Source organism: Falco cherrug, chromosome 6, assembly GCF_023634085.1.
Source record: "Falco cherrug isolate bFalChe1 chromosome 6, bFalChe1.pri, whole genome shotgun sequence".
Taxonomy (NCBI): Eukaryota; Metazoa; Chordata; class Aves; order Falconiformes; family Falconidae; genus Falco; species Falco cherrug.
In genome coordinates, this window is record NC_073702.1 from 17,698,086 (window position 1) to 17,722,929 (window position 24,844).

Consider the following 24,844-nt stretch of genomic DNA (forward strand, 5'->3'; position numbering starts at 1 on the left):
CTTGCATTATAAACCCCTTCCTTTCTTTATGCTGTTCCACAGATATTTTTCAATTGCTTCTCTTTGTGGTGCTAGGTATTTGTTTTATTAAACTGATCATAATTTGGTCAGCTTCCTAATTTAGTGGTATTAAATCACAAGGGTTTTTTTTCCTCATTTCTGATACAAATTGTGTCTAATTTCCAACACCTACACTAACTAAGATCTCAAATGGCAGACACCAGTCTTTTTATAAATGAAATAATTAATGACTCACAATATAGAAGCCAAACCCCTTGACTAAGGTGTGGCTGCAGTAGCATCTCCTTTGCATGGAATGTTCCAACTTACTGGTGTTTGGGATGTTTATGTGTGTGTTTTGATGGCAGGGGCCCAGCCTGCTGAAAAATCTACCGTAAGATGACTCACAATATTATGACAGAAGGTAGAGTCATTGTCTTGTACGTAAAGTGCATTTAATTTAATTTGTTCTTGACTATGTATAAAACCACTTAATAGTGCTATGCAAGTTGATATAAAATATGTTTATAATACATGACAAATAGCTTCTACAAAACTAATGTATTTTCTCTTTTGCCTTAAAAATGAAAATGTTTGCCATGATGGGTGATGCTTTTAAATCTGGTGTTTACTTTAATTCGGACAATTAAATAAATACATATTAGAAGGATACTCATAACAATTGCAGTTTAAGCAGTTTGTATATTTCAAAATTCAAAAGAGAAATTAAATACTAAAGATACTGGAAAATATTTGTGGGCCTTTATAATACAGCCCCACAACACTCACTGTGCACAGTATGTGCTCACTAATACTGGATTTCCTTCATTCTTCAGAGAAGGATGGTGATCAGTGATCACAGCACTGAAATCTGCATGTGCATGCTCAAATGCAAATTCCTGTGTACCCAGTTAGTGGACAGGTACTGCAAGCTTACAGCAGATAAAACCAACTTCTATTTTTATTTAAAATCATGAGAAGACACTCTTAAACAAAAGGAACAACGTGGCAATCAGTGATTTCCTGAGCCGTGTTTTTGGATGTGTTTTTCTGGGCTACAAAAAGTCTCTTACTGAGCTCTGAGGGGTAAGCTCCTTTTCCTGTGGCTTTGCAACTATCCCTCTACTATCTGGGAAGAGGAGAGGATGCCGAGCAGAGGGTGGAGGCCCCAGGCCCCTGGCAGCATGCACTTCCATGGCCAGTACCAGGTGCTTCTGCATTCAAGTCGTATTACCTGTCTTTTCCCTTTTATAAGTTGCCAGTGGGCTTGTTCTCAGTCAGCTGTTGAGCCTTCTTTCTTCAAAAAACCAAAGGCAAGCACTATCAAGACAGAGTCTTCTGTAGTATTTTCTGGTAGATCGAGACTTGAGATAAATATAGACCAGCTATAATCTAGGTCAGTGTGCTATGTGTTAAATGTATAATTAACTGAAAACAGCAGTTTTTATGGCATTTTTCCCTTGTTTTTAAAGGGGAACTGGAATAACCTTGTGCTGGTAGGAGTTGCAGGTGTAGGAAAGTATGTTTAAAAGGGGAGGAAGAATCTCACAGAGGGGGCAATTCTTCAGATGGGGAGTGAAGCCACAGCACCAGTGTAAAACGATGTATTGGGCAACAGTAGTTTTTATTGATTTTTACCTGTATTGCAGTGAGAAAAACCTTACCTCTTCTTCATCTAAGCGAAAGCTGTATTCATTCGAAGGAGATTATTGTGTCAGTGTCTCTGCAGCTTGCAGCTCGTTTTCTGGGAATAGTCAAGATAACTTGTCCTTTCTTGTTCTGAGAGTTGGCAATCGAACAGGCAGCATAAATGATTCTTGGGCCATTTTTATCAAGCGTGAAGCACATGTAAAGAGGGCAGGTGAAAAAATATAACCAAACCGACAGTGTATGCTTATAGAAACCTGCTTCCATTGTCAAAACTGTGCTGTGAAAGCAATCTTTATTACTCATACCATCTCCATTATTGTGGCTGAAACAGGAGACTGGAGTGCTCTGTTTCTTATTCTGGTATTGTCTTTTATTCTTCATGGATTTTCTGTGCTGCTAAGAGCAACAGATAGTGGTTTCATTACGTTGTTTTCATTGTACTGATATTCAGAGGAGAATGGCATAAACTTGATCATGCTCCCACTAAGCATATTGGAAGTGGAAAATCCCTCTGGTTTGGGAGGATTATATTTCTTTTTACTCTGTTTAAGTTTTATTATTAATGAAATGGTCTTTCGTGAAATAATAGGTGCTGTATTATTATCTGTTTTGTAAACTTGTCTTCTGAAGAGCACAAGGATACCAGTAATTCCACAGGGCTGAAAAGAAATATATTTTTATTTACAGTGTCCTTGTAGTTAGTTCAAAGACAAACTTGTATTGAGTTTCCCAAAATTAATATCATTTTGTGATCAAGGGTATTTGGGGTGTTGCCAAATGAATTCTTATCATTCGTTAACGATGTTAACAGTTTTATTTCTCTCTGTTGCAATTATTTAAAGCTTATGCTAGGTAAAACAAAAAAACCCACCCCAGTTTCTTGAGGGAAAAAAAAAAAAGAGAAAATTTTAGGACGGAATAGTTCACTAAAGCTTATATGTCATATTCTTTTGGGGTTTGGTTTTCATTTTTTTTCAGTGTGAGTCTGGTTTTCAGTAGCATAGGATTTCAGTAGCAAGAGTTTCAGACCCTTGTGACTCTAGTTGGCTTCAGTGGGAACATGCTCTGCCCTCAGAATTGCAAGATCTGAAAGCCAAGTACCACATAGCAAACCTGAAGGACAATATGAATTTTGAAGTCTAACTAATTTAAAACATTAAACTAGTGACATCAGTACAGGATAATACTTACGGCCCTTAAAAATGTTTATAGTTAGTATTGGCTTAAGACACATATTTTGTTAAAACAGGAGTGTTGTGGCTGGCAGTGTGAAGGTGTAAGCGCATGGGGCTGAGGGTTGTCTACAAGAGAACTGGCAGCAGTGTTTATCTGAAAGCAGGGCTTCAATTCAGTTTGAACAAGACTTCTTTAAAGCCCAGTAAGAATACTTGTCTTCCAGGTTAAAGTGATGTTTTTGTGACTGAACTTGTTTCTGTATGGGTTCTGACATGTACTGATGAGTTTGATGCAGAATGATTAAAACTTATACGGGCAGTAGAAATAAATGAGTCCTAAGAGAAAAGTTGAGTTTAACTTCATCAAGGGCAGTGGAAAGGACAAGGTCTGATAATACAATGGCAAGGCACATGAATAAATATGCATAAGAAAAGAAAGATACATTGAAACGCTGGCTAGAAACTTTAGCTTGTAGATGAAGAAGAACTGACAGCGTTGGTAGTTGCCTGCTGCTTGGTTTATCACTTAGCCCTGACCTCAGCTTGCTCACATGATGTTAATGAAATCCTTTTTGATGAAAACTCTCTTGCTGTATCCATCCATGCTTTTGGTTTGATTTACTAATACAGCAGTCATTTAAAACTGATAAAGAGTTCTAATCAAGTGTTATTATTTTTATTTGGCAGGCCGGACCTGATAGACATGAGTACCGTTGCTGTTCAAAGCAACCTTGCAAATTTAGAACATGCTTTTTTTGTAGCAGAAAAACTTGGTGTTGCCAGGCTTCTGGATCCTGAAGGTAAGATAGCTGCAGAGGGTTTTGTTTCAAAAACTCTTTAACATTAAAATAAAATCCAGTCTGCCTGCAGGTTGTAGCATATTTGTGGGCATTCTTACAACTACCTGGTAAAGCGCTGTTCTGTCTTGCTCTTTTAGATGTCGATGTTTCCTCACCTGATGAGAAGTCAGTAATAACATATGTGTCATCACTTTATGATGCATTTCCCAAAGTACCAGAAGGTGGTGAAGGCATCAGTGCAAATGTAAGTAGGAGAAAAATACTTGTGTAGTGTGTGAGGTTCATTATACAATTCTTCATTTCAGCTCTTAAATGTCAGCTGGATCTTCCATCGGTCTGCTGTCACACTTCTCTTTGCCATGATTTTCTAGGTTGAGGTTTTAGAGTCTTAGCAGCTATTTATTTCATGGTCTGGACATGAAAATATTTGTGCAAAGAGCTTAACTAAAACCAATATAGCTTAGGTTGGAGAAAGATAAAGGTTAGAAAGATAAAGGTTTTCAGTCATGGACCTATAAATTGTGCCTCTCTGATTCTTACATATTTTAAGTTTATTAAACTGGAAAATTTTGTGTTTTCAGTGGAATTATTTGGGATCAGAACTGAAGAGTGAAATCATGTATTTGGAAGCTTTAAGTGGGCTGTAATGAGCAGTTGCAGGGTTTAGAAATCTTTTTTTCTGTGTGTGTGAAGACTTCAGACTTAATAGATAAAGCAAAAATGAGCTCTCTGATTTTCTTCTGATCTCTAATCCGGGTTGTGCTTTGGTAGGATGTTGAAGTCAAATGGGTTGAATATCAGAATATGGTGAACTACCTCATGCAGTGGATCAGACACCATGTCACGATAATGTCTGACAGAACATTTCCCAACAATCCTGTGGAATTGAAGGTGAGGTGTAACGTCTTAAACTTCTTGTTGGAATGACACTTTATCTTACTGGCTCAAAGCATGCTTGAACAAATGAAGTGCTTGTTGATTTATACAGTCAAATCAACTGTAGAACAGTACTACACCTTAACCATTTCAAAGTACAATAAATAGATCACTAACATATGAGCAGTCAATAGCAAATTTTTAGCTTGTCACTGATCATTTTTTGTGGAAGTCAAGTAGAATAGTATAAGAATTTTTGTCAGCTTACAAAGAATATTAGGAGATGGTTTAGAGAGTAAGGTTATATTCACTGTAACTAAAAGTTGATGATGGTTTTTGTGTTTCTGTAGGCACTTTATAATCAATATTTACAGTTTAAAGAAACAGAAATTCCACCAAAGGAGACAGATAAATCAAAAATTAAACGTCTATATAAACTGCTAGAGGTAAGTTTTAACATGCATTGAAATGCATAGAAGTCCCCTTTCTGTGGCTTAAAATAACAAATACGTATGAATTGTTAAGGTCTGGATAGAATTTGGACGCATCAAACTTCCTCAAGGCTACCATCCAAATGATATAGAAAAAGAATGGGGAAAGCTTATTATTGCCATGCTGGAAAGAGAGAAGACCCTTCGTCCTGAAGTAGAGAGGTATGCTAGTAAATGTTTGACAGGCTTGGTTAATACATTTACTGTTGTTTTAACCTGTACTGAAAACTGTAAATGCTGTTTTCCATGATAACATCCACATTATTTTTCCAGATCAAGTAATTCTGCCTTTCTTCAAGGCCTGAAGTTCTTTACCTACTTCATAGAAGCAGGTCCAGATGGATAACTTCAGTGGTCTCAGAAGCTGAATGATGAATAATAGTATCTGTGCCTCAGATTGTCAAAGCACTTAGATGCAGCTACCTTCTTTGTACAGTTAGTCATAGCTAGGTTCATATCACGTCTGCGGTCTCATTTGGACTTAATTTCATATAAACAATATCATTATCCTTTAGAAGAAATGTATATTTCACTTGGTGCACAGCATTATAGGCTAACGTCCTGTTCTGAGATTAAAAGTTGCTTGTATACAACAGCACACAAAGCATCGAGATGTGCCGAGTGCATAGCAGTCTTCCACGGCAGTAGAATGTGTGACACTGTTTTGTACATCACTAACAACATGCTGGGCATGTGTAAAATCCTGATGCAGTCATAAAGCATTTCTGCTTTGTAATGGTGTAGTTTTTGAGTTCTGTGACAGACACAGGTACTATCCATTCATTAATTAAAAAACCCCTTTAAGTTAATTGAATCTTTGGGCTTCTATCTGCAGTTAGAGTCCTGAGTCTGGATTCATTCTGCTTAACTTCAAGCATCCAGAGGAGATACCTGAGATGTGAATCACTTTCTAGAGAATCAGGCACTGGCTTTCTGCTGACAAGAGGGTGATCATTCTCTCTGGTTTAGGCACCCGAAAGGAAGTGTGAAAAGTCAAGACCATTGTGTAGGAAGTCCTCAGAAAGGCAGATTTTAGCCAGAGAAGATCTTGAAGACGGTCAGAGTTGATTATATATGTGTCATGCTTACAAAAACATGAGCATAACTGAAATGGCAGATTCACCGGGAGATTTCACAGCATCCTGCTGCAGGAGAAGTTCCTATAGAGGAATACGAAGTTGTCCCCTCAGTATAGAGTTGTCCCCCCTCATGGAGAGGAGAAAATTGGAAAGCAGCAGAAGAAATACAACCTGCTAGATCTTGTAGATTAATCTGTCCTGACCTGCCAAAAGCAAAGCTAGTGCCTGCCCTTGCCAAAAGGAATTCTATTCATACTTGCAGAAGGCTGGATTATCTTTGTTGAGAATGTTTGTAAATGACATTAGTTTATTTATGTTTTTGCTCAGATGGACTGAGCACAGGTCAACAAACATAAACTTCCCACATTTCAGGGCTGTTAAACACACTTAAAGTGACAGATTGTACGGTGATGGTCACTGCATGTGGTGGTCACTGTAAAATGAGAGAGAAAAGTGATTCTGGCTCAGTGATCAAGTTAAAATTGTTGGTGATCTGGACACACGAACTTGATCTATGTTTGTTGTATTGGTTACTAGTGCATCTCACTAATACGAGCTGTTAATGCAGCTCCTGAGATGAGATTCAGTTTTGGCAAAAATGTGACCTCAGCTAATAGTGAAATTTGGCAAATACTAAAACTTTGCCGGCAGTTCTGTTAAATACATCTGAAAGTGTCAACGCAGATAGACAGTGTGTGACCATATTGGTGTATGGGATCAAAATTAATATGATGTCAGTGAGGAGAGTGCCAGACTGAGCTCTGCTTAGCAAAACTAGCAGAGTTTGGCATTACTGCAGGGGTGTGTTTATGCCTTTGCTGTGCTCTTCTGCATAAACACAGTCATGGTGTGGGTATGTTTTTTCAGGAGGTCCTAAAAGCAGGGAGTGAAATACTGAAAAAATCACCCCTAACCCAAATTCTGAGTTAAAACATAAACTAAAGGGCAGTGATCAGATTTTTCTTGTTTTGTGGTCAAAACAGCAAGAAGCAATTAGCTGTGGATGTGGAAGGAGTTGAAGGGAAATTTGTAGGACAGATTAGTGGGACAGGGCAGTTAGTAAACATGCATACTTGGACATTGTAGTAATGATGGTGGGTTGGATGGTGTACAGGTGTCTCAAATTATATTGTTATGAGCTGATTAACCGTGATATTCCCCCAGTTTTATTGCGCAGTTCCATTTGAAGGAAAAGGAGGCAGCCCAACCTAACCTGAAGGTGTTTTGTATAGTAGTACCGTGGAGTGTGGAGTTCTCACTTCACTTCTTGAAACTTTTCATTGAAGAGCCCGACAAACACTGCAAAGGCTTCTTTAAGTTCTTACTTGGCTTATAGACATTTAGTGACACTTAAATGAAATATTTGGCAGTCTGTTTCTTAGAGACACCCTAATGTTGCTGCCTAGTCTGTACTTGCAAAGCTTTAATGCAAGGTAGGGAAGCCAAAAGCAAGGTAGCGTACATAGCCCCAGGTAAAATCCTTTGAAGAGCTGGCAGAATATTAATTGTTGGGTTTTGAATATGCGTACTGAAGCCTATTTAAAGGAGGAGTGCTAGGTGTTTCGAAAGCCAGTAGTGAAATTTCATCCCTGGAAGCTGTTCGTTTTGTAGTTCTGTCTTTTAATTTTTCAGCGAATGTAAACAGCCAGAAGGACCATGCTCTGGATGTAAAAATGAATAGCAGTAGTTATACCTATCATAGCAGTGATTCACTGTTTAGCAGCAGTACTAGTGCTGGAACCAGCATTGACTCTAATGAAAATTTCCTTTCTGTTAATTGTGGTCCCACCCTGATTAAATCTTGTATAAGCTTCGGTAATGGCACCTTAGAAGGAAACAGGTAACTTGGCATATGTATTTGTGCTTTGTGTTAGATGCTGTTTGTTCATTTGTTTGTTTTAAAGTCATGCAACATGTATAGTAAATGTAAATAACTTTAATACTAACTTATTTTTCTGAAATGCTCTGGCATCACCTAGGTTGGAAATGCTGCAGCAGATTGCGAACAGAATTCAGCGGGACAGCCGGAGCTGTGAGGACAAACTAATACTTGCCCGGAACGCTCTGCAGTCTGTAAGTCAGTCGGTGATTTTACTTCTTGAACTTCCTGTGGTGGATTGGCTACTTAAAAAAAAATTAAAGTTCTTGAGGATTTTCGATTGCATACTTAATAGCTGCTACTTTTATTTCAGTTGTACTGCTAATTTAGCATTTCTTCAAGAAAATACCAAAAATTGCCTAGAGTGAGTTCTGTTACATTTTTTAATCAGTAGTTAGATAAAATGCTTCACAACTGTTTCAAGATCAGAAGTTTTTACAAAAAATGTAGGCATTCTTACAGCTTATTTCTCTTTGGTTTAGCTGCAAGGCTTAATGGCTTTCTTTTATTTATTCAGGACACCAAGCGATTAGAGTCAGGGCTTCAGTTCCAACATGAAGCAGAGATAGCCGGATATCTTCTTGAATCTGAGAACCTTCTCCGCCAACAAGTGATTGATGCCCAAATTCTTATTGATGGAAAATACTATCAGGCAGACCAGCTTGTGCAAAGGTACTTTACAGTGTATTCATATGAACCAATACATGTGCCAAATATGGGTACCCATTATGGGCAACAATTTCAAATCTTTGTGTCTACGGATCAATTTCTCAATCTGTCACTGGGCACCCAAGTAAAGATTATCCGGTATTTTGGTGGGTACATTGCCCACAAACATTGTTGAGGACAAGAGGAGTGTGGACTAATTTGTGAAAATGAAGTCATTCACCAGAACATGATTTAAATGTTTACTAGATATCTGAGTGTAAAGATGTTAGCTTGTTTTATTGCACCTAAAATGCTTTTAGAATTCACTGACTTTGATTCTAAAAATGGAGGTAAGTTTTCTGGTGATAGCTGTAGGTGTCTTAACAGGTAATAAGTGGGGTAACATTAGCTTATATGTAGCAATGTGTCCAGTCCTGACAGAAGGATTCGTTTAAGTAGCATACTTTGATTTTATGAAAAGTGGCTCCAAAATTTTTCAGGATTTGTCCTGAACTGGGTGAGATCAAGCACATAATAGTTCCTTGGCAGTGAACTGTAGGTGTTTGATCTGCTGCGGCATGTAGTGTCTTGTAAGATTTGTGCTTTGTTGATCAGTCCCTGGAACTGTGTATGGCACACACTAGTGCCCATACCATGTGATTTTCTAGTCATTGCCTGATTTCTGCATCTATCATCTATATTGATAGAAGTGTAAGCTGACATAGCCTATACTTTCTGATAGAAATGCTTAGTACAACTGAAGTGTAATAAACCACGTGAATTCATATTGCTGTTCAGTGCAACATGAAAAACCTTAATCATAAACATTCACTGAAATGATTTTTTATATTTATTTATTTGCTTTTATTTTAATAGAGTTGCAAAACTTCGTGATGAACTGATGGCCATACGGACTGAATGTTCTTCTGTGTACAACAAGGGGCATGCACTGACAACAGAGCAGACAAAGCTGATGATATCAGGAATAACCGAAAGCTTAAACTCAGGATTTACAACAAACCTTACCCCTGAATTAAATGCTGCAATGACCCAAGGGTTAACACCTACTTTGACTTCTTCCAGCTTGACATCTGCCCTTTCGTCAGGTCTTACTTCCAGACTGACACCAACCATCACTCCCGCTTACACACCAGGCATCCCACCACGGTTAATTCAAAGCTATGTTACAGGAGTAGATGGTGAGACTCTGCAAACACTCAAACTGATGCAAATCAGAAAACCTCTTATGAAATCAGCTTTTGTGGATCAGAATTTAACAGAAGAAGAGGTGAACATGAAATTTGTCCAGGACCTATTGAGCTGGGTGGAAGAAATGCAGGTAGCAATCTTTACGGAAACAGTCCACTTCTAATTATTTTGTTTACTCCTTGTATATCATGACTAATTTTTCATTCTTGTTTGTAAGGTGCAACTTGATCGAGCAGAATGGGGTTCAGATTTACCAAGTGTTGAAAGCCATTTAGAAAATCACAAAAATGTCCACAAAGCTATTGAAGAGTTTGAATCCAGCCTTAAAGAAGCTAAAATCAGTGAGGTACAGCACCATATTCTTTATTTCTTTGGTTATTTTCTTACTAGGTGACCTATAAACTAATGTTGAATTTTAGAACTGTATTTGGGTTTCACAGTCTTACTTTACTTCTGAACTCTAGATGACCTATGAAATCAGGAGATCTAATGGTTTTAACATAACTAACCTTTTTGTTGTCTTTTGATCTCATATACTAAATACAGATCCAAATGACTGCCCCTCTTAAACTCAGTTATGCAGAAAAATTGCACAAACTGGAGAGTCAGTATTCAAAACTGTTGGTAAGTTTGTCACACCCCTTTAATGTTCAGCTTTTCAGTGTACATCATATTTGATAAGAGGTGAGCTTTAAATTCTGATTTTCTTAAATATTTTTTTCTTTCTAATAAAGAACACATCAAGAAATCAGGAAAGGCATCTAGATACTCTCCACAATTTTGTCTCTCGTGCTACTAGAGAGCTGATATGGCTGAATGAAAAGGAAGAGGAAGAGGTTGCATATGACTGGAGTGAAAGAAACCCCAATATAACAAGAAAAAAGGAATACCATGCAGTATGTATTGCTAGTAGAATCCAGAGGGAATAATGAAATAATTTTTAAGCATTTAAAGAGATTTCTAAAATGCTTCTTTTTTTTTTTTTTTTTTTGTCTGGAAACAAGGAATTAATGAGAGAACTTGATCAAAAAGAAGAAGTTATTAAATCAGTACAAGAAATAGCTGAGCAGTTGCTTCTTGAGAATCACCCAGCCAGGCTAACCATTGAGGTAAGTTAGTAAAAGCAGCACACAAACAAGAAAACAGTTGTGTGATTTAATAGACCTTAGATTTTGGGGAAAAGAGAGGAAGTTTTAACTCATAGGAAATTAAACAATAAGACTCTGAATAATGGGACCTTTTTGCCCCCCCGCTATTCAGCATCTTTGTTCTCTCTGTCTTCCAGTTTCCAGAAAGTTAAAACACTTCTGTAAAGTTATGGTTACATCTTGGATTGCTTAGATAAAATCCTCATGAAGTCTAAAATTAAAATTCCCAGAGTTTGTCTGTACAGACGTTTCTGGTTACGCCCTCAGCTTCTAGAGCTATTGATGCAAATTGCATTGGTGAGCTGAGGGCACAGAACAGTCCTGATGTGGTTTCTCTCCTGTTAGAAGTTTCAGTATAGCTTTTCTCGTCACTTACTAGATGTACAGGTTCCTATTATGGTTTAAGGTTGGTTTCATAACTTCACTTATTTGTCAGTGAATTATGAAACTTGTTTTGATGTTAAAAATCTGATCAGGTAATAAATCAAGCTTTATATTATATGTAAATGGCTTACATGAAATTTATTGTAGCTGTTGTAGGGTCGTAACAAGTTTCCAAAGGAGAATGTAAAACACTTTTCCCTGTAGATCTTCAAGAAAAGACTAAATACGGACAGTGAGTGGTAAAAATGAAAACAATAAAAAGCTGCTTTATTATATGAGAATGAAAAACAGTCAGAGGGGATGGATTTTTATGGTTCTTAGCTCAGTGAGTGCATAGCTGTGTAAATTGGAAACATGAAGAAACCTCCTCCCTTCCTTCTCATGACATTTACTGTGATGTGGGGAATTCTAGTCTTTAAAAGTATATTCTGTTCTAATGAGTTCTTAGCAGTGTAACATACTTAATATATGAAAACATTAAAAGTTCATATTATGAAACCAGGCCATTGCAGTAAAGATGACTATGCAGATTATAAAGTCTGCAATAATGCCGTATTGGGACATTTAAAAAGAAAAAAAAGAAATTTATGCCTTTTCTACAGAAGAATCTATGCATTAATGCATTAGTTTGAAATTCATTGAAGCTAGTGGAAAAACTCTTTTAAATTCCCTGAGTCATACGGAATTGAAAATTGAGACTTCTGGGTGATTTCACAAAGTGAAGGGTACCCTCTGCTGGTGAACGCTCCTGCAGTGCATCTCCAGTGGCAGCGCCCTGCAGACGGTGTAGGAGGTATCAGTAGAGTAGGGGTCTGCTCTTTAAATTCCTGTGCAACTGTTACACTAAATTATACATTGCAGTGAGTCCTGATTAATTGTTTTTATTGTGTATTCAGTGTTGCTTTAATATCTGATTTGTATCCAGGCAAAAATCCAGCTATTTTGATTTGAGTTGTAGATGAGCTTAGACAGGAGGTCCATCAGGAGATGAGTCCAGTCCCTGCTTAAAGCAGTGCCAGGGCTTCGTTTGGCTGAATTCTGAATGTGTCTGAGGATGGGGAATTCACAACCCTTCCGAACATTGACTATGCTGTAGTGACAGGGTTTTTTTTTAATTTTCTTTGCTGCAGCTTGGTTTTCCTGAGTGAGGAGAAGGTTGGGTTTAGATGCTTGTGTTTGCTACATTACTTTTGTGTTTCCTAAGTTATGTAAAAGTACGCACATTTTAATTTTCGTTTCCTGTTGTAAATTATATCTCTTCCTTAAAGGCCTATAGAGCTGCAATGCAGACACAATGGAGCTGGATTCTTCAGCTCTGTCACTGTGTTGAACAACATTTGAGAGAAAATGCTGCATATTTTGAGGTAAGAAAGTAAATCAATAAAAATGTGAAATGTTTAAAGTTTTGTCCATAAGTCAAAATGTTCCACTGAAAGTGCTAGTTGCTCTCTCACGGTAGCTGTAGAATTGACATTTGTCACGTGCAAATCCTTAGATGATGAGCCATGCTCCCATGGTGTTACCACACTTGTATTGCCTTCACTACAGTAATAGCAGTTCACAGTCTGGCCTGACGTTTTTTCAGAGTCCCAGAGCTGCAAGTAGGGATTCTGAGAACGAAGTCATGTTCTCTTCCTGTCACACACAACTGCTGTCAGTAAGCTTCTGTGGATGATGTAGAGAGGAGTTAGTTGGTTAGTGATGGCAAGGGAGAACCTATTCTAGGTGGTTGTTACAGGATGACCCAAATAGAAATGGAACGTACAGCATTAAGAATAAATAGATCGGAGAACCCCCTGACAGGAGACACATTCAATAAAACACCTTTCTGTTTGTCACCTATTTAAATACTCAGCAAATGATGCACTACTCAGTTACGTGCATGAGGATCAAAGATTTAAGGATTTCTCAGTTATATGTGCCTGAGGATTGAAGACTGAACAGTTTTTTGCTTTTAAAAAACAAATTACTCTTTTTTTTAATATTTAAATTATAAAGAATAATCCTTAGTGTCTTCTGGATTGGACGGTTGAAGAGGAAGGGGGTGATGTTGGGATGAGATGCCTTTGGACTGAGAAGGGTGAGAACCCATTTTAAGAAATGGACACTGGAGAAGACAAAGTTGAGCGATTTGGTCTCCTGGTGGTATGGGAATACTGGATTTAAGAAATGAGTTTTCAGGGAGAGAATGGGTTGAGGATTATCACGTGACATTTCCCTTGCCGATTTTGCTTAATCGGGACCATAATTTGGGGATGCAGATGCCCACATAGAACTGCCAAGCATGGCAGCTCTCTTCCCCTCCTGCACAAATGTTTCCTCCAGTGTGCCTGGTGAATTTTGCAGCTAGTTTGCTACAGTTTGTAGACCTCATCTGTTCTTTAAATGTGAAAGTTATGGTAATTTCAAGGCAAACAAGAATCGCTTCAGAATTTTTTTCCATTGCAAGAACAGTAATTGACTAAAGTTCAGTAACTGCTGAATAATTTTGCATGTAGATGGTGCTGAGAATAACTGGTGTTACAGTGTGTGCCTTCTTGAAGACTACATTTAGACATGAAATCATGAATAGTGTTGTGACGTGCAGTGGTCTTGCACTTCTAGCTACTAGAAAAAATTGTTTTTAAAAAGACAGGACTTAAAGCAAACTTCATGGTGTAGCTGTTTGTATACTTCTTAGGTTATTTCAAAATAACCCAGATATTTTTCTCATCCTAGTTTTTTAGTGATGCCAAAGAAGCCATGGAATATTTAAAGATTTTGAAAGATACCATATACCGAAAATACAGTTGTGATAGATCAAGCAGCCTTCATAGGCTGGAAGACCTTGTCCAGGAGTCTATGGTAAGAATTCAAAGACTCTCTTAACATGAATTACAATTAAAGAAGAAATTTGTGGATTATAGTTGGATATATAATATGTGTGTTGAAATTATTACTTAATTTTGTAGAACTTACAATTAAATAATTGCATCTATCCATGGGTAATGACCATTTTTCATAACTTTAAAATACAGTTTTATTTATTTATCTTTACAATGTATCTTTACAATACTGTATGTTGTGGGAAACCAGTGGCTTCAGAAAGATACTTTGTTCTTGTAAAATGTGTTACTTTCAATAAACACAGTAAAAGACCTCAGGAAAAGAAAAACTTAACAGGATCAAAGAAGCAGCCCTGTATTCTGGCCATCTCTTTATGACTTTTTTTTCTTAACTGTTCTAGGAAGAAAAAGAACAACTCTTGCAGTATAAGAGCACAGTAGCAGGCCTTGTGGGGAGAGCAAAGGCAATAATTCAGCTGAAGCCAAGGAACCCTGACTGTATACTCAAAACATCCATCCCAATTAAAGCCATCTGTGACTATAGACAAATTGAGGTTAGAAACTTGAATTTCCTCAAATCAATTACAGATTGTGAGAATTGAGCTAAAGATTCATTAATTACCATGTTCCTGGAGAGCACTGGGCTCTAAATTTCTTCCACCCTAGTAAACAAGAGCAAAACCTTGTGTTGAACATTGGTTTTGTTGTTCTGTTGCTCATTTGTTGACAACATTTGCAGAAGTGCTTTGTAAAAGTATTTTGTAATGCTTAGCTCATTAAATTATTCTGCTTTTCTGTTAATACTAGATAACTATTTACAAAGACGATGAGTGTATCTTAGCAAACAACTCCCATCGTGCTAAATGGAAAGTCATTAGCCCGAGTGGTAATGAGGCCATGGTTCCATCTGTATGCTTTACAGTTCCTCCTCCAAACAAAGAAGCCATAGATACAGCCAACAGGTAGGGACAAAACAAAACCATCCATTTTCTTTTAAAATTCCTTTATATGAAGCTTGGGCTAAAATAGTGTCAGCTTTTTTTCCCTTTTCATGTGTTACTCTGATGTAAAGTTGGAGTCTTTCTATGTTTCAGGATTGAACAGCAATTTCAGAATGTTCTGGCCCTTTGGCATGAGTCACATGTAAACATGAAGAGCGTGGTGTCCTGGCATTACCTGACAAATGAAATTGAAGCTGTACGAGCTGGCAATGTTGCCTCGGTATGTGCTATGTCTAGGAAGAGCCTCTTTAACCATTTGCTGGGAAGTCATAGGCTACACTTCCCAGGAATGTTGTATAATCAACAAACCAATCCTCATCTTCCTTGAGGGATTAGCTGGCAATGGCCATGCTGCTTATTGCTGTGCAATGTTCTGCCTTGATCTGAGCAGTTGTTACACAGATATATTTGGGGAAGGAGCAGAGAGGTGATATCTTGAAAACTACCTGCATCCTTTATTGTGCTAATCTCTCGAGTCTCCTTTTGTTAGCAGAGGGACAGGATCTCTCAAAAGCAATGAACAGCGACTAAATCTCAGTTTTGCTCTGCAAGAGTCTAGCTTTCCGCATTTATGTTGAAGATACCTGGAAGATTAGCTTCATTAGGCTAAGGTTAACCTTCCTGAAAACCCCCATTATTTCCTCGTGTTGCTACTTCTTACTAACAATGGAGCAATTGTGAAGTGACATTTAGTCTTTCAAGCTGAAGGTAGCTGAACACTTATTCCTCCTTAGTGCACTTTTTCATTCTTATACAAGTCTGTAACTTGGAATGTTAAATAGCTAGTTGGGATCCATTTGTCAGAAATGAAAAGAGATATAGATGAAAATACTGTTCTTTCTGGCTAAAATAGTGTGTGACATCACTGAATTATACGCCATGTAAGATACATAGCATAACACTATTTAATAGATTAGCTTATTCTACCACATTGGTGTATATCTCTACAAACTGTTGCAATAATATTTATGATACCCAAATTGACATTTTCACTTGTAATTTCCCACTGTTACTGTTGGAAGTAAGGAATCTTGAGATAATTCTTAAAGTATCCCTACTTGTATAACTCTTGCTAGCTGCTCGATTATTGCTACAGGGCATTAGATGGAGAAGCGCTGTCGATGTTGCGTTGGCTTTACACAGCCCATTACTAGCTTTAACGATGGAAAAGGATTTTATAGTCACTGTAGACTATCAGATGTCAAGTGGACTCCCCCTTAGGAACAGCAGACTTTCAGAATCTCAACTCTTTGACTTTACCATTTGTCAATATTGCTTTTTGTTAATAAGCATTACAGAGAACTGTGCAAGTGATGGTTCATTGCTGACTGTGCCTTGGGTTTACAATCTGTTGCAGATAAAGACGATGCTGCCAGGTGAACATCAGCAAGTTCTAAGCAATTTGGAGTCCCGCTTTGATGATTTTGTGGAAGATAGCAGGGAGTCCAAAATCTTTACAAGCTCTGATACAGCCCAGCTGGAAAGGGAAGTTAATGTTTGCAAGCAATACTATAAAGAGCTTCTGAAATCTGCAGAAAGAGGTAAAGCTGAGAAGAGCAGAAGGATGCCCTCATGAGAGAGATTGTAGTACTTGATAAAACTTCTCTCTCTGTATACAAGCTCTAATAAATTACCCGTGTTATCATATTGATATTGTTAATGCCCCAGTTCTTCTGAACAGATCGAATGTGCACAATTACATTGTACTCTAAGCTTTTTTAAACTCCGTATATAATAAGCTATATAAAAATATTGATGTATTACTTAATGTAGAGAGTGCTACTAATATTTTACACCCAAGAATTTATTCTGTGCGTTACAGCTCACTGTTTAGTCATTCCTTCCTTGTTTTGAATGCTGAAAATGCAGCTTGATTACTTTGTTGAGTTCATAACAGAATTAGAACTTTTTTCAGTGTTAAGGCAAGAAAAGTGTCCTAGATATTTTCCTAGTTCCACAGAATGCCTGTAGTTACTCCTCTCTTAACTGTGTTTGTAAATACAGTAAGAACAGAAAGCTTAAAATATCTGCTCTGATTTACTGTCAAGTAGCTAATGACTTAAAGCAATACAGTAGTGCAGAACTGATCACTGCATTAGAGGAGTTCACTACACTTAAGGAAAGATGTGTTGCCTTGTGCATCTGAAAGAGAGGGTTTAACAAAAAAACCAAACAAACACCAGAAAACCCCAGAAACAAGCCCTAGAGGTTTACTGTAGTTTGTGCATGATGCCATCTGACTGAAAGAACCAGTCACTGAGTTTAGCGGTGTCTGCCTAGAGGTGATGCCTGTGCCTGGAATGAATGGTCAAAGACATATGCTAATTTTTTGTCTGTAAGGAGGTGATCTAAGTGAACATTGAAGGGTTCCTAAAATTTGCCTTGTAGCTAAAATTCCAATGGAATCTGATGGGATTTCAGCCAGTCATGGAAAGACCTGTAGAATGGTGACTTTATAAAGTGTTTCATGGGAAGACATGGTGAAGATGACTTGATGGCTTCGTTTGCTAAAATGTGACTTGTTTCCTTCAACAGAGGAGGAGGAAGAATCGACCTACAATCTGTACATCTCTGAAGTCAGAAAAATCGGACTACAGCTGGAGAGTTGTGAGGAGAGGTTAATACAGCAAATACGAACCCCAATGGAAAGGGATGATGTACGTGAGAGTAGATCAAGGATTTCGCAGCAAGAGGTGAGCCTTTGAGAAAGGCTGTTTTACCCAGGAAAAGAGTTTTATTTAAAAAAAAAAAACAAATGTGTTTTGAGTGTAGCCAGGAAGGTTTGTGGTGCACCTTGAAAAGACAAAAGTAAAAAATTAAGCTTGGGTTTGTAGAGAAAAAAAATGCCAATAAATGGCAACTCTGTTAGTTTTTCTCTTAAAAAGAAACCTACGTTTCTTTTTAAAAAAATGTAATGGTGTCCACATGAAACAAGCAAAGGAGAGCAGACCTGTACTGATAATGATATGTAGAGTATACATCAGGTTGATGTAGGATAAAAGCACTGTCAGTCACCTTTCATTTTACAGGACCTGAAGAAAGAATTGGATCGACTGAAGGATGACTTAAGAATCATCACAGAAAAATGTGAAGAGTTCTTCAGTCAAGCTGCTGCTTCACCTTCAGTCCCTACTCTGCGCTCTGAGCTCAGCGTTGTTATTCAGAACATGAACCAAGTTTATTCCATGTCTTCCATTTACATAGATAAGTATGTAATCGGCCATCTTCCATCACATGTTTTAGTTTACAGTTTTACATTCAAAATAAATTAAAGGTATTAGTAGGAATAATACTGATCAAGGAAAAGAGAGTTAACATTTTAACATTGTGTAAAGGGGTACCCAATGACCTGAAAAGGCTAAAAACCAGAAGTGTGTTGAGTGTCATTATTGATGGTTCAGTTAACAGGAGATTACTGTTTTTCAGGTTAAATACTGTAGAATTGGTGCTGCAGAACACCCACAAAACAGAATCGTTCGTAAAAGTCTATGAAACCAAGTTGTGTGAAGAGGAGGCAGTAACAGCTGACAAAAACAATATTGAAAATCTGATGGGTACATTAAAGGTAAGAGCTGGCGGGTGCCTTTTCATGGGCAAATAAAAAAAAATATGGGAAGATGATCTGTCTTATGACACCAGTTTTGGTTATGCTAGTGTGTCAAAAGTTGGCTTGTGTATTTTGAGGAAAGTCTGTATTATGATTAACTTCTCAGAAAAAATGACAGCTTTGGAGCATTAGAAATTGTATAGTTTGCATGATGATTCCTATTGTTAGGAAATACTTTGAAGTATCTGAACTTCCAAGGGTGGCACTTGTTAATTCTGCAGTAAGCCTTATTTTTTTGTCTCTTCAAATGATAACAGAAGCTTAAGGTAACATAAATACGTTGTTATTTAAACGTGGCCACAATAATGTTTCTGCTACTGCTGTAGTATACTAACCAGGGTTTACTAAGAGGTCTGGCAGATACCTTTGAGAAACGGTAAGACTGAAGTTCAGCATTTTGTGTGTGCTGTATATACCTCAATTGAGTATTGCAAATGATGAATAATGCTTTTTTGTTAGATAGAATGATTGGCATCTACCTAATGATTTTTTGGAAAGCTGTAGTTTATAGATAAGCATGTTAGTTTGCTGCCTGTGTTTTGATCTGTGTGTTGTGGGGGATGCTGTTACTCAGAATTATTTTGCAGTTCATAGCTATTTAGTTGCTTCAGACCCATTCTGGTGTCATTCGGTGTTTGAGCAACCAGAACTAAAATACTCATGTAAACGTTTTTCATTTATTCATCTATACATTTTACTCATGTAAAATCCTCATTTATAAAATAGTATTACAATTTAGGAGTTATTTACAATTTATCATTTATCACATACTAGCAATGGAGATCTGAAGTAGATGAGAAAAGAGAATTGTTCCATTCCTTGGAGGATGAACTGCAGAAGGCAAAGAAGATCAGTGATCAGATGTTTAAAATGCACAAGGAACGTGATCTTGATTTCGACTGGTATAAAGAAAAAGTTGATCAGTTAGCCGAGAGGTGGCAAAACATTTATTCTCAAATTCAGAATAGGTGTGTATGATTTTTTTATTATAATCTGTTTATATTTTATGCTGGTTTTGTTGTTTCTGTGGAAAAATAATCAGAAATGAATTGTAAAATAGGTCAGAATAGTTTTCTGAACTGTTTCTGACATGTTAAGATCAAGGATTCTTACCATTTCTGTGCTGTTGACGTTGTTGTTTTACTTTTCCACAGGAAATGTCTGTGACTATTGAGCACCAAAAAATTAACAAAATACAGAAATGTTATCTAATTACAACTTACTGAGACACAGTAGAGACAAATTGTCTTTTTTCTTTCCGAAAAAAAGCCTACAGAAATGGCTTGCTGTCCTATGGAAATACCATCTGTTTCTCCACATAATTAGTTCTTACAGGCTTAACTGATGAGCTGATTTATCTGTTATGATTGGATTCATGTTAACTTGCTTTTAATGACTTAAGTGCTAAGTCTGGAAGTCCTTAACCTCCATTGACTTCTATGGTAGTTTTGCTGCGGAAATTTTGTTGTGAAGTGCCAGTATTTTGTTTTGCGTGCAACTGTTTTCATGCAGCCTCAATATCCAGTTGAGATGTTCCTCTAGATTCAGCCCTTCTGTATTACTGTCATGATTATACTGGAGAATGTTACTCAAATGTACGTGCCTGGACAGATGGGCAGATACAGCAGCACACGTACCCATAATTCTGAAAGAGATGTCCATATATGACATTCCTGGAAATCCTTTTTTCTTCAGTCTCTGTAGTTGTGTTTCTCTATTTAAAGGAAGCAGAACTGTAGAGACTGAAGGAAAAACTATGAGCAAGTTAAGGAAGTCTGTACTATACAGCCTGAATTTATTTCCTTTAATATCTGCTTCTGTATGTCATTACAGATAACCTGAACAACAGCATCAAAGAGATTGCTGTTAATGTAAAAGTTCACACAACAACCTTTCACATTTTTGTCCTCCTTTTCTAATAGATGAATATTCAGGAGCAATACTGAAGATATTCACTTGTAATTAACTAATCGTCTCTGTTTAACATGGCTGGAAGTTATAATGAAGATGGGCAAAAGCTGACTCATTTATAGCTGACTACAGAATGTCTAGCTTTAAATCACCCCAGATTTTTCATTGTTTGATAGTGTGACATAATTTAAATAATAAAATAGTAGTTTTATGAAGTACTGAACTATCCTTATTTCCTCAGAAGGCAAACGTAAGCCACATGCTCTCCTCACAGGACTGTATCCTGTATGCTGGAAAATGGCTGTTAATACATCGTGGCTTTTAGTGTAAATAGGACAGATTGTGGTGGTTGCAGCATGGAGCTGTAAACAAGCTGCTTTCTGCAAATATTCACTTTGCTGCTTCCTAACAGCTTGACACTGATGATCATTATACAAAAAAGTATCTACAAATATTGGCTGCAGTTACCACGATCCTTTCTATTTTTTAGGGTTATTAGCTTTAAAACATGCTTAAGTATGAAACCTGAGCAATATGGTTACTTTTGCTTGCTCTTTTTCAGTCTTCTTTTGGCATCTTGAGAACAACACTAGACTCATTCAAAGTATTCGTTCCAAGTCAGAGTATAAAAAGTTGTTTAATAAGTATGTTTATCCTGCAGTGTTTTTGAGTAGTCATATATATATTTATGAACTTTGAAGTAATATTATAGGGATCACGAAAGAAAAGCTGTCGGTATTCTCATCAGTGTGGAAACCAACTTCAAGAAATACATAGCACTCACAGGTCAAACACATGATGTAAAAATGGACTTACAGGATCAATTGCTTTTGCACATTGGAATATTTAAAGACTTTAGTTTTAGTGAACTCCTGTTGTTTTGTGGTAGACATCAAGAACATGGTGAACCACTACTTAACTCCAGCACAGCACACTCCTCCTTGATGCACACAGGTCATATTTGAAATACTCTCACTTCTTATTACAGAACTAATGTCTGTTGCAGAGCCCTCCCCCTTGCTTGGGGTTTCCTGTGCTCATGGAGTTTGAAGCAGTTTAGCTCATTAATGAGGGATGTACGCAGTTTCTTCTGTAGTAAGATCTTCTGTAGTAAGATCTCTCCTCAGTGTCATTTATGACAAATGAAAAGGCTTCATCGAGCTAGGAATCTTATTATTTGAGAAGTTAATTTACTGTTTAGTTAGTGGTATTTTAGTATTTTATAGTGTGAGCTATAGCAAAGGCATCTGAAGCCTTTAAAGCTGTATTTTGCTTACTGTTGTACTTTTTGTCTTTAATACTCATCTTCTCTTCTTTGGCTTATCTTCTAAAATAAAATCAGATTGCGTGACTTAGAAGGTATTAATAAATCTCTGAAGTATTACAAAGATACTTACAATTCTTTGGACACTTGGATTCAACAAGTGGAAGATACTCAGCGAAGGATTCAAGAAATCCATCCTGAAAATAGCAAAGCATTGGCTAAACAGCTGAACCAACATAAGGTATGAAAGGGATCTTACTGTAGGAAAGCACTGCTGTAATGACCGAAGAATTAAAATATCAGTTTAACCCAGTGATGTCAGTCTTATTCCTTGGTATGAGGTGCTTATATCCCTTAGTGTAAAATTCCAAATCATCACCAGCTTTTATGATTTTCTGCTTACAATGCAGTTAACATCATGAATGTATCACTCACTGACTATTGCCATTTTATAGACAAGATTGTTTTGCAAGAAGAGCAAACCCTTAGAGAGTGTCTAAAATTCTGGACTGTCCTTCCTTATTGTATCATTTTTTATTCAGGACTGCTCTTGATATTTATGGATGTAGAAATAATTTCAAGGAAGCAGAGCTGTCTCCTGCAAGAAGGAAATGCAGCTTAAATAAGACACAGAATAACAAATTATATGCACAACATGGTGTATTCCTGATTTTAAGTTCACTCACCAGCTATTAAACCTGTTTTTTCACTGCTCTGTACTGTAAGCCTGACAAAGCCCAGAACATAGGCTTGAGCATATAATTACTTGTACACACGTGGAAATGAGCATATTATGTGAATTTCATGATGTTAGATAAAGTAGAAGTGCTAATAGTACTAGTAATAAAAATAACTTTTTAAGATGAAGATGTAGATTCATATTTTACAGATGCTGGTTTCTGAGATTGAAATGAAACAAAGCAAAATAGATGAATGCCAGAAGTATTCAGAACAATACTCAGCTGCTGTGAAGGTAATAAATAACATTATACTTAGTATGCTTTTTATTTTAGTGTCAGTATCATGTGGAATACCAATTGTTTTGTGTATTTTGTCTTTTTGCAGGACTATGAGTTACAGACTATGACCTACAGAGCTATGGTTGACTCCCAACAAAAATCTCCAGTGAAACGCCCAAGAATGCAAAGCTCATCAGACTTCATTATTCAAGAGGTAAATGGATTTCTTATGACAGGAAAATGTGTTTTTTTGAGTCTTTGCTTAAAACAGAGTAAACACAGGAATGGGATTTAGGATTTCTTAATGGTTAAATAAAATAACACAAGCAAGTTGTTGCTTCTCTATATATAGTTACATAACGTGATAAATATTTTATTGCTTATTATGCAGTATTTAGATAACGAGACAGTATATTGGTGTTGATGAACAGAATTCCCCTGAACCATAAAAAGCTATATGAGAAATGTACCTCAGTAAAACTGCTTAGAACCACCTCTGGGCTGGATCCTGATCATAGTAACCAGGGGGAACTTTCATCTTTACTATGGTAAGACTTATCAGATCTGGACACTGACAGATTCCAAAGCAAATCAGCCTCATTTGGGTGGGAGAGATAAATCTGTCTCCCTGCTGTTAGAGGAATAGTGACCTGCACTGCTTGTTCCTCTTACAACTTGTTCTTACGGGGGGAAGAATCAAGTGACTGTAAAGTCAAAACATTGTCTTATGTTCTTCTTCTTATGGATCCTCTCATAGATGCTTAACATTTATTTGTGCAAGTGCACCCTGCAAATGGAATTCAACTTCGCGGATTCCACAATCAGGATTTTGGAATCAAAATTGGAATAGGTTCTAAGAGTAGTGATTATCACTTTTTTGAAGATTAACTGGAGTGTTTTTCCATCTGTCCTCCCCCCCTCCTTTTTTTGTCTGCAGTTCATGGATTTACGGACTCGTTATACTGCCTTAGTGACCTTGATGACCCAATACATTAAGTTTGCAGGTGACTCTTTGAAGAGACTGGAAGAGGAAGAGGTAGGTCATCCCCTGGCAGCCAACAAAGCAAAAAGAATAGCTAGGCAAACAAAGAGCAATATGGCTGTTGGAATTATTCACAAAGCAGCAGATTTGAAAAACTGTAATTCTTTATATACTGCACTTTATACAGGAATGTGAGAGTGTTAAATTACAACATTATCATTCAGAAAAGCAAAATCCTATACCATCCATACATTTTACCAGTTCTTCCAGCTAGAAGGGTCCTGTGATTCAGCAAATCCTGGCGGAGGTGTAGTTGCATGCAGTATATTTTAATACTTAAGTATTTTATGGCTTGATCGTTTGGATAAATGCAGATATTAAGATGAGGGCAAACTTGGTGTGCATACACCTTTGATATCCTGTGTAGGTCTTAATATTCCATAGCATGTGTTCTGGTCCATTTAGAAACATATAAGGGAGTTCTTTAAACAGGGAGATGCGATGCCCTCTTAATTTCTTAAATTTCTTTGACTTGTTTAGATTTTTTTTTTCCTTCTGCCTTTCTACAGTATTGATTCCTTGGAGTCAGACAGCGTTTTATTTATGCTTAAGTGTTGAATCTTATTAACAAGAGTAGGTTACTGAAATTGAATAGACAGATTACTCAAAATACTTGTTTGCTGCAGAATCAACCTTCCAAATAATTGAGAAAAAATATTTTTAAATTCCTCACTTTCTTTTGAAATGCTTCTTTCTGAAAGAGATTATATAGTAATACTTTAAGGGCTACAGTGTTTTAGCATAATCTGTACAGTGCACATCTCTAAAATAACGCCCATGTTAAATGCAGTCCTGTAATTAATTGTGCCCATATTAAGTGTAGTCCTATATAAATTACATAAAATTTATAACACTCTCCTAAGGGTATGAATGTTGATGTTATTATTACAGAAAAA

The 24,844-nt window shown here is 37.0% G+C and overlaps 1 protein-coding gene across 9 annotated transcripts in view; it reads left to right on the forward strand.

Moving 5' to 3' along the window:
- Positions 1 to 24,844, forward strand: part of DST (dystonin) — a 303,406-nt gene that overhangs the window by 150,129 nt on the left and 128,433 nt on the right. For all 9 annotated transcript variants that reach the window (XM_055714785.1, XM_055714788.1, XM_055714794.1 and 6 more), the window contains 26 exons: positions 3,513 to 3,625; positions 3,763 to 3,869; positions 4,397 to 4,516; positions 4,852 to 4,947; positions 5,027 to 5,154; positions 8,051 to 8,144; positions 8,468 to 8,622; positions 9,475 to 9,937; positions 10,025 to 10,153; positions 10,354 to 10,431; positions 10,542 to 10,703; positions 10,812 to 10,916; positions 12,608 to 12,703; positions 14,058 to 14,183; positions 14,566 to 14,718; positions 14,972 to 15,126; positions 15,259 to 15,385; positions 16,523 to 16,706; positions 17,701 to 17,858; positions 18,195 to 18,373; positions 18,592 to 18,730; positions 19,547 to 19,740; positions 22,026 to 22,188; positions 22,837 to 22,920; positions 23,013 to 23,120; positions 23,844 to 23,942. In XM_055714785.1, the coding sequence (XP_055570760.1) occupies positions 3,513 to 3,625; positions 3,763 to 3,869; positions 4,397 to 4,516; positions 4,852 to 4,947; positions 5,027 to 5,154; positions 8,051 to 8,144; positions 8,468 to 8,622; positions 9,475 to 9,937; positions 10,025 to 10,153; positions 10,354 to 10,431; positions 10,542 to 10,703; positions 10,812 to 10,916; positions 12,608 to 12,703; positions 14,058 to 14,183; positions 14,566 to 14,718; positions 14,972 to 15,126; positions 15,259 to 15,385; positions 16,523 to 16,706; positions 17,701 to 17,858; positions 18,195 to 18,373; positions 18,592 to 18,730; positions 19,547 to 19,740; positions 22,026 to 22,188; positions 22,837 to 22,920; positions 23,013 to 23,120; positions 23,844 to 23,942 (3,715 nt within the window). The remainder of the gene's footprint in view (positions 1 to 3,512; positions 3,626 to 3,762; positions 3,870 to 4,396; positions 4,517 to 4,851; positions 4,948 to 5,026; positions 5,155 to 8,050; positions 8,145 to 8,467; positions 8,623 to 9,474; positions 9,938 to 10,024; positions 10,154 to 10,353; positions 10,432 to 10,541; positions 10,704 to 10,811; positions 10,917 to 12,607; positions 12,704 to 14,057; positions 14,184 to 14,565; positions 14,719 to 14,971; positions 15,127 to 15,258; positions 15,386 to 16,522; positions 16,707 to 17,700; positions 17,859 to 18,194; positions 18,374 to 18,591; positions 18,731 to 19,546; positions 19,741 to 22,025; positions 22,189 to 22,836; positions 22,921 to 23,012; positions 23,121 to 23,843; positions 23,943 to 24,844) is intronic.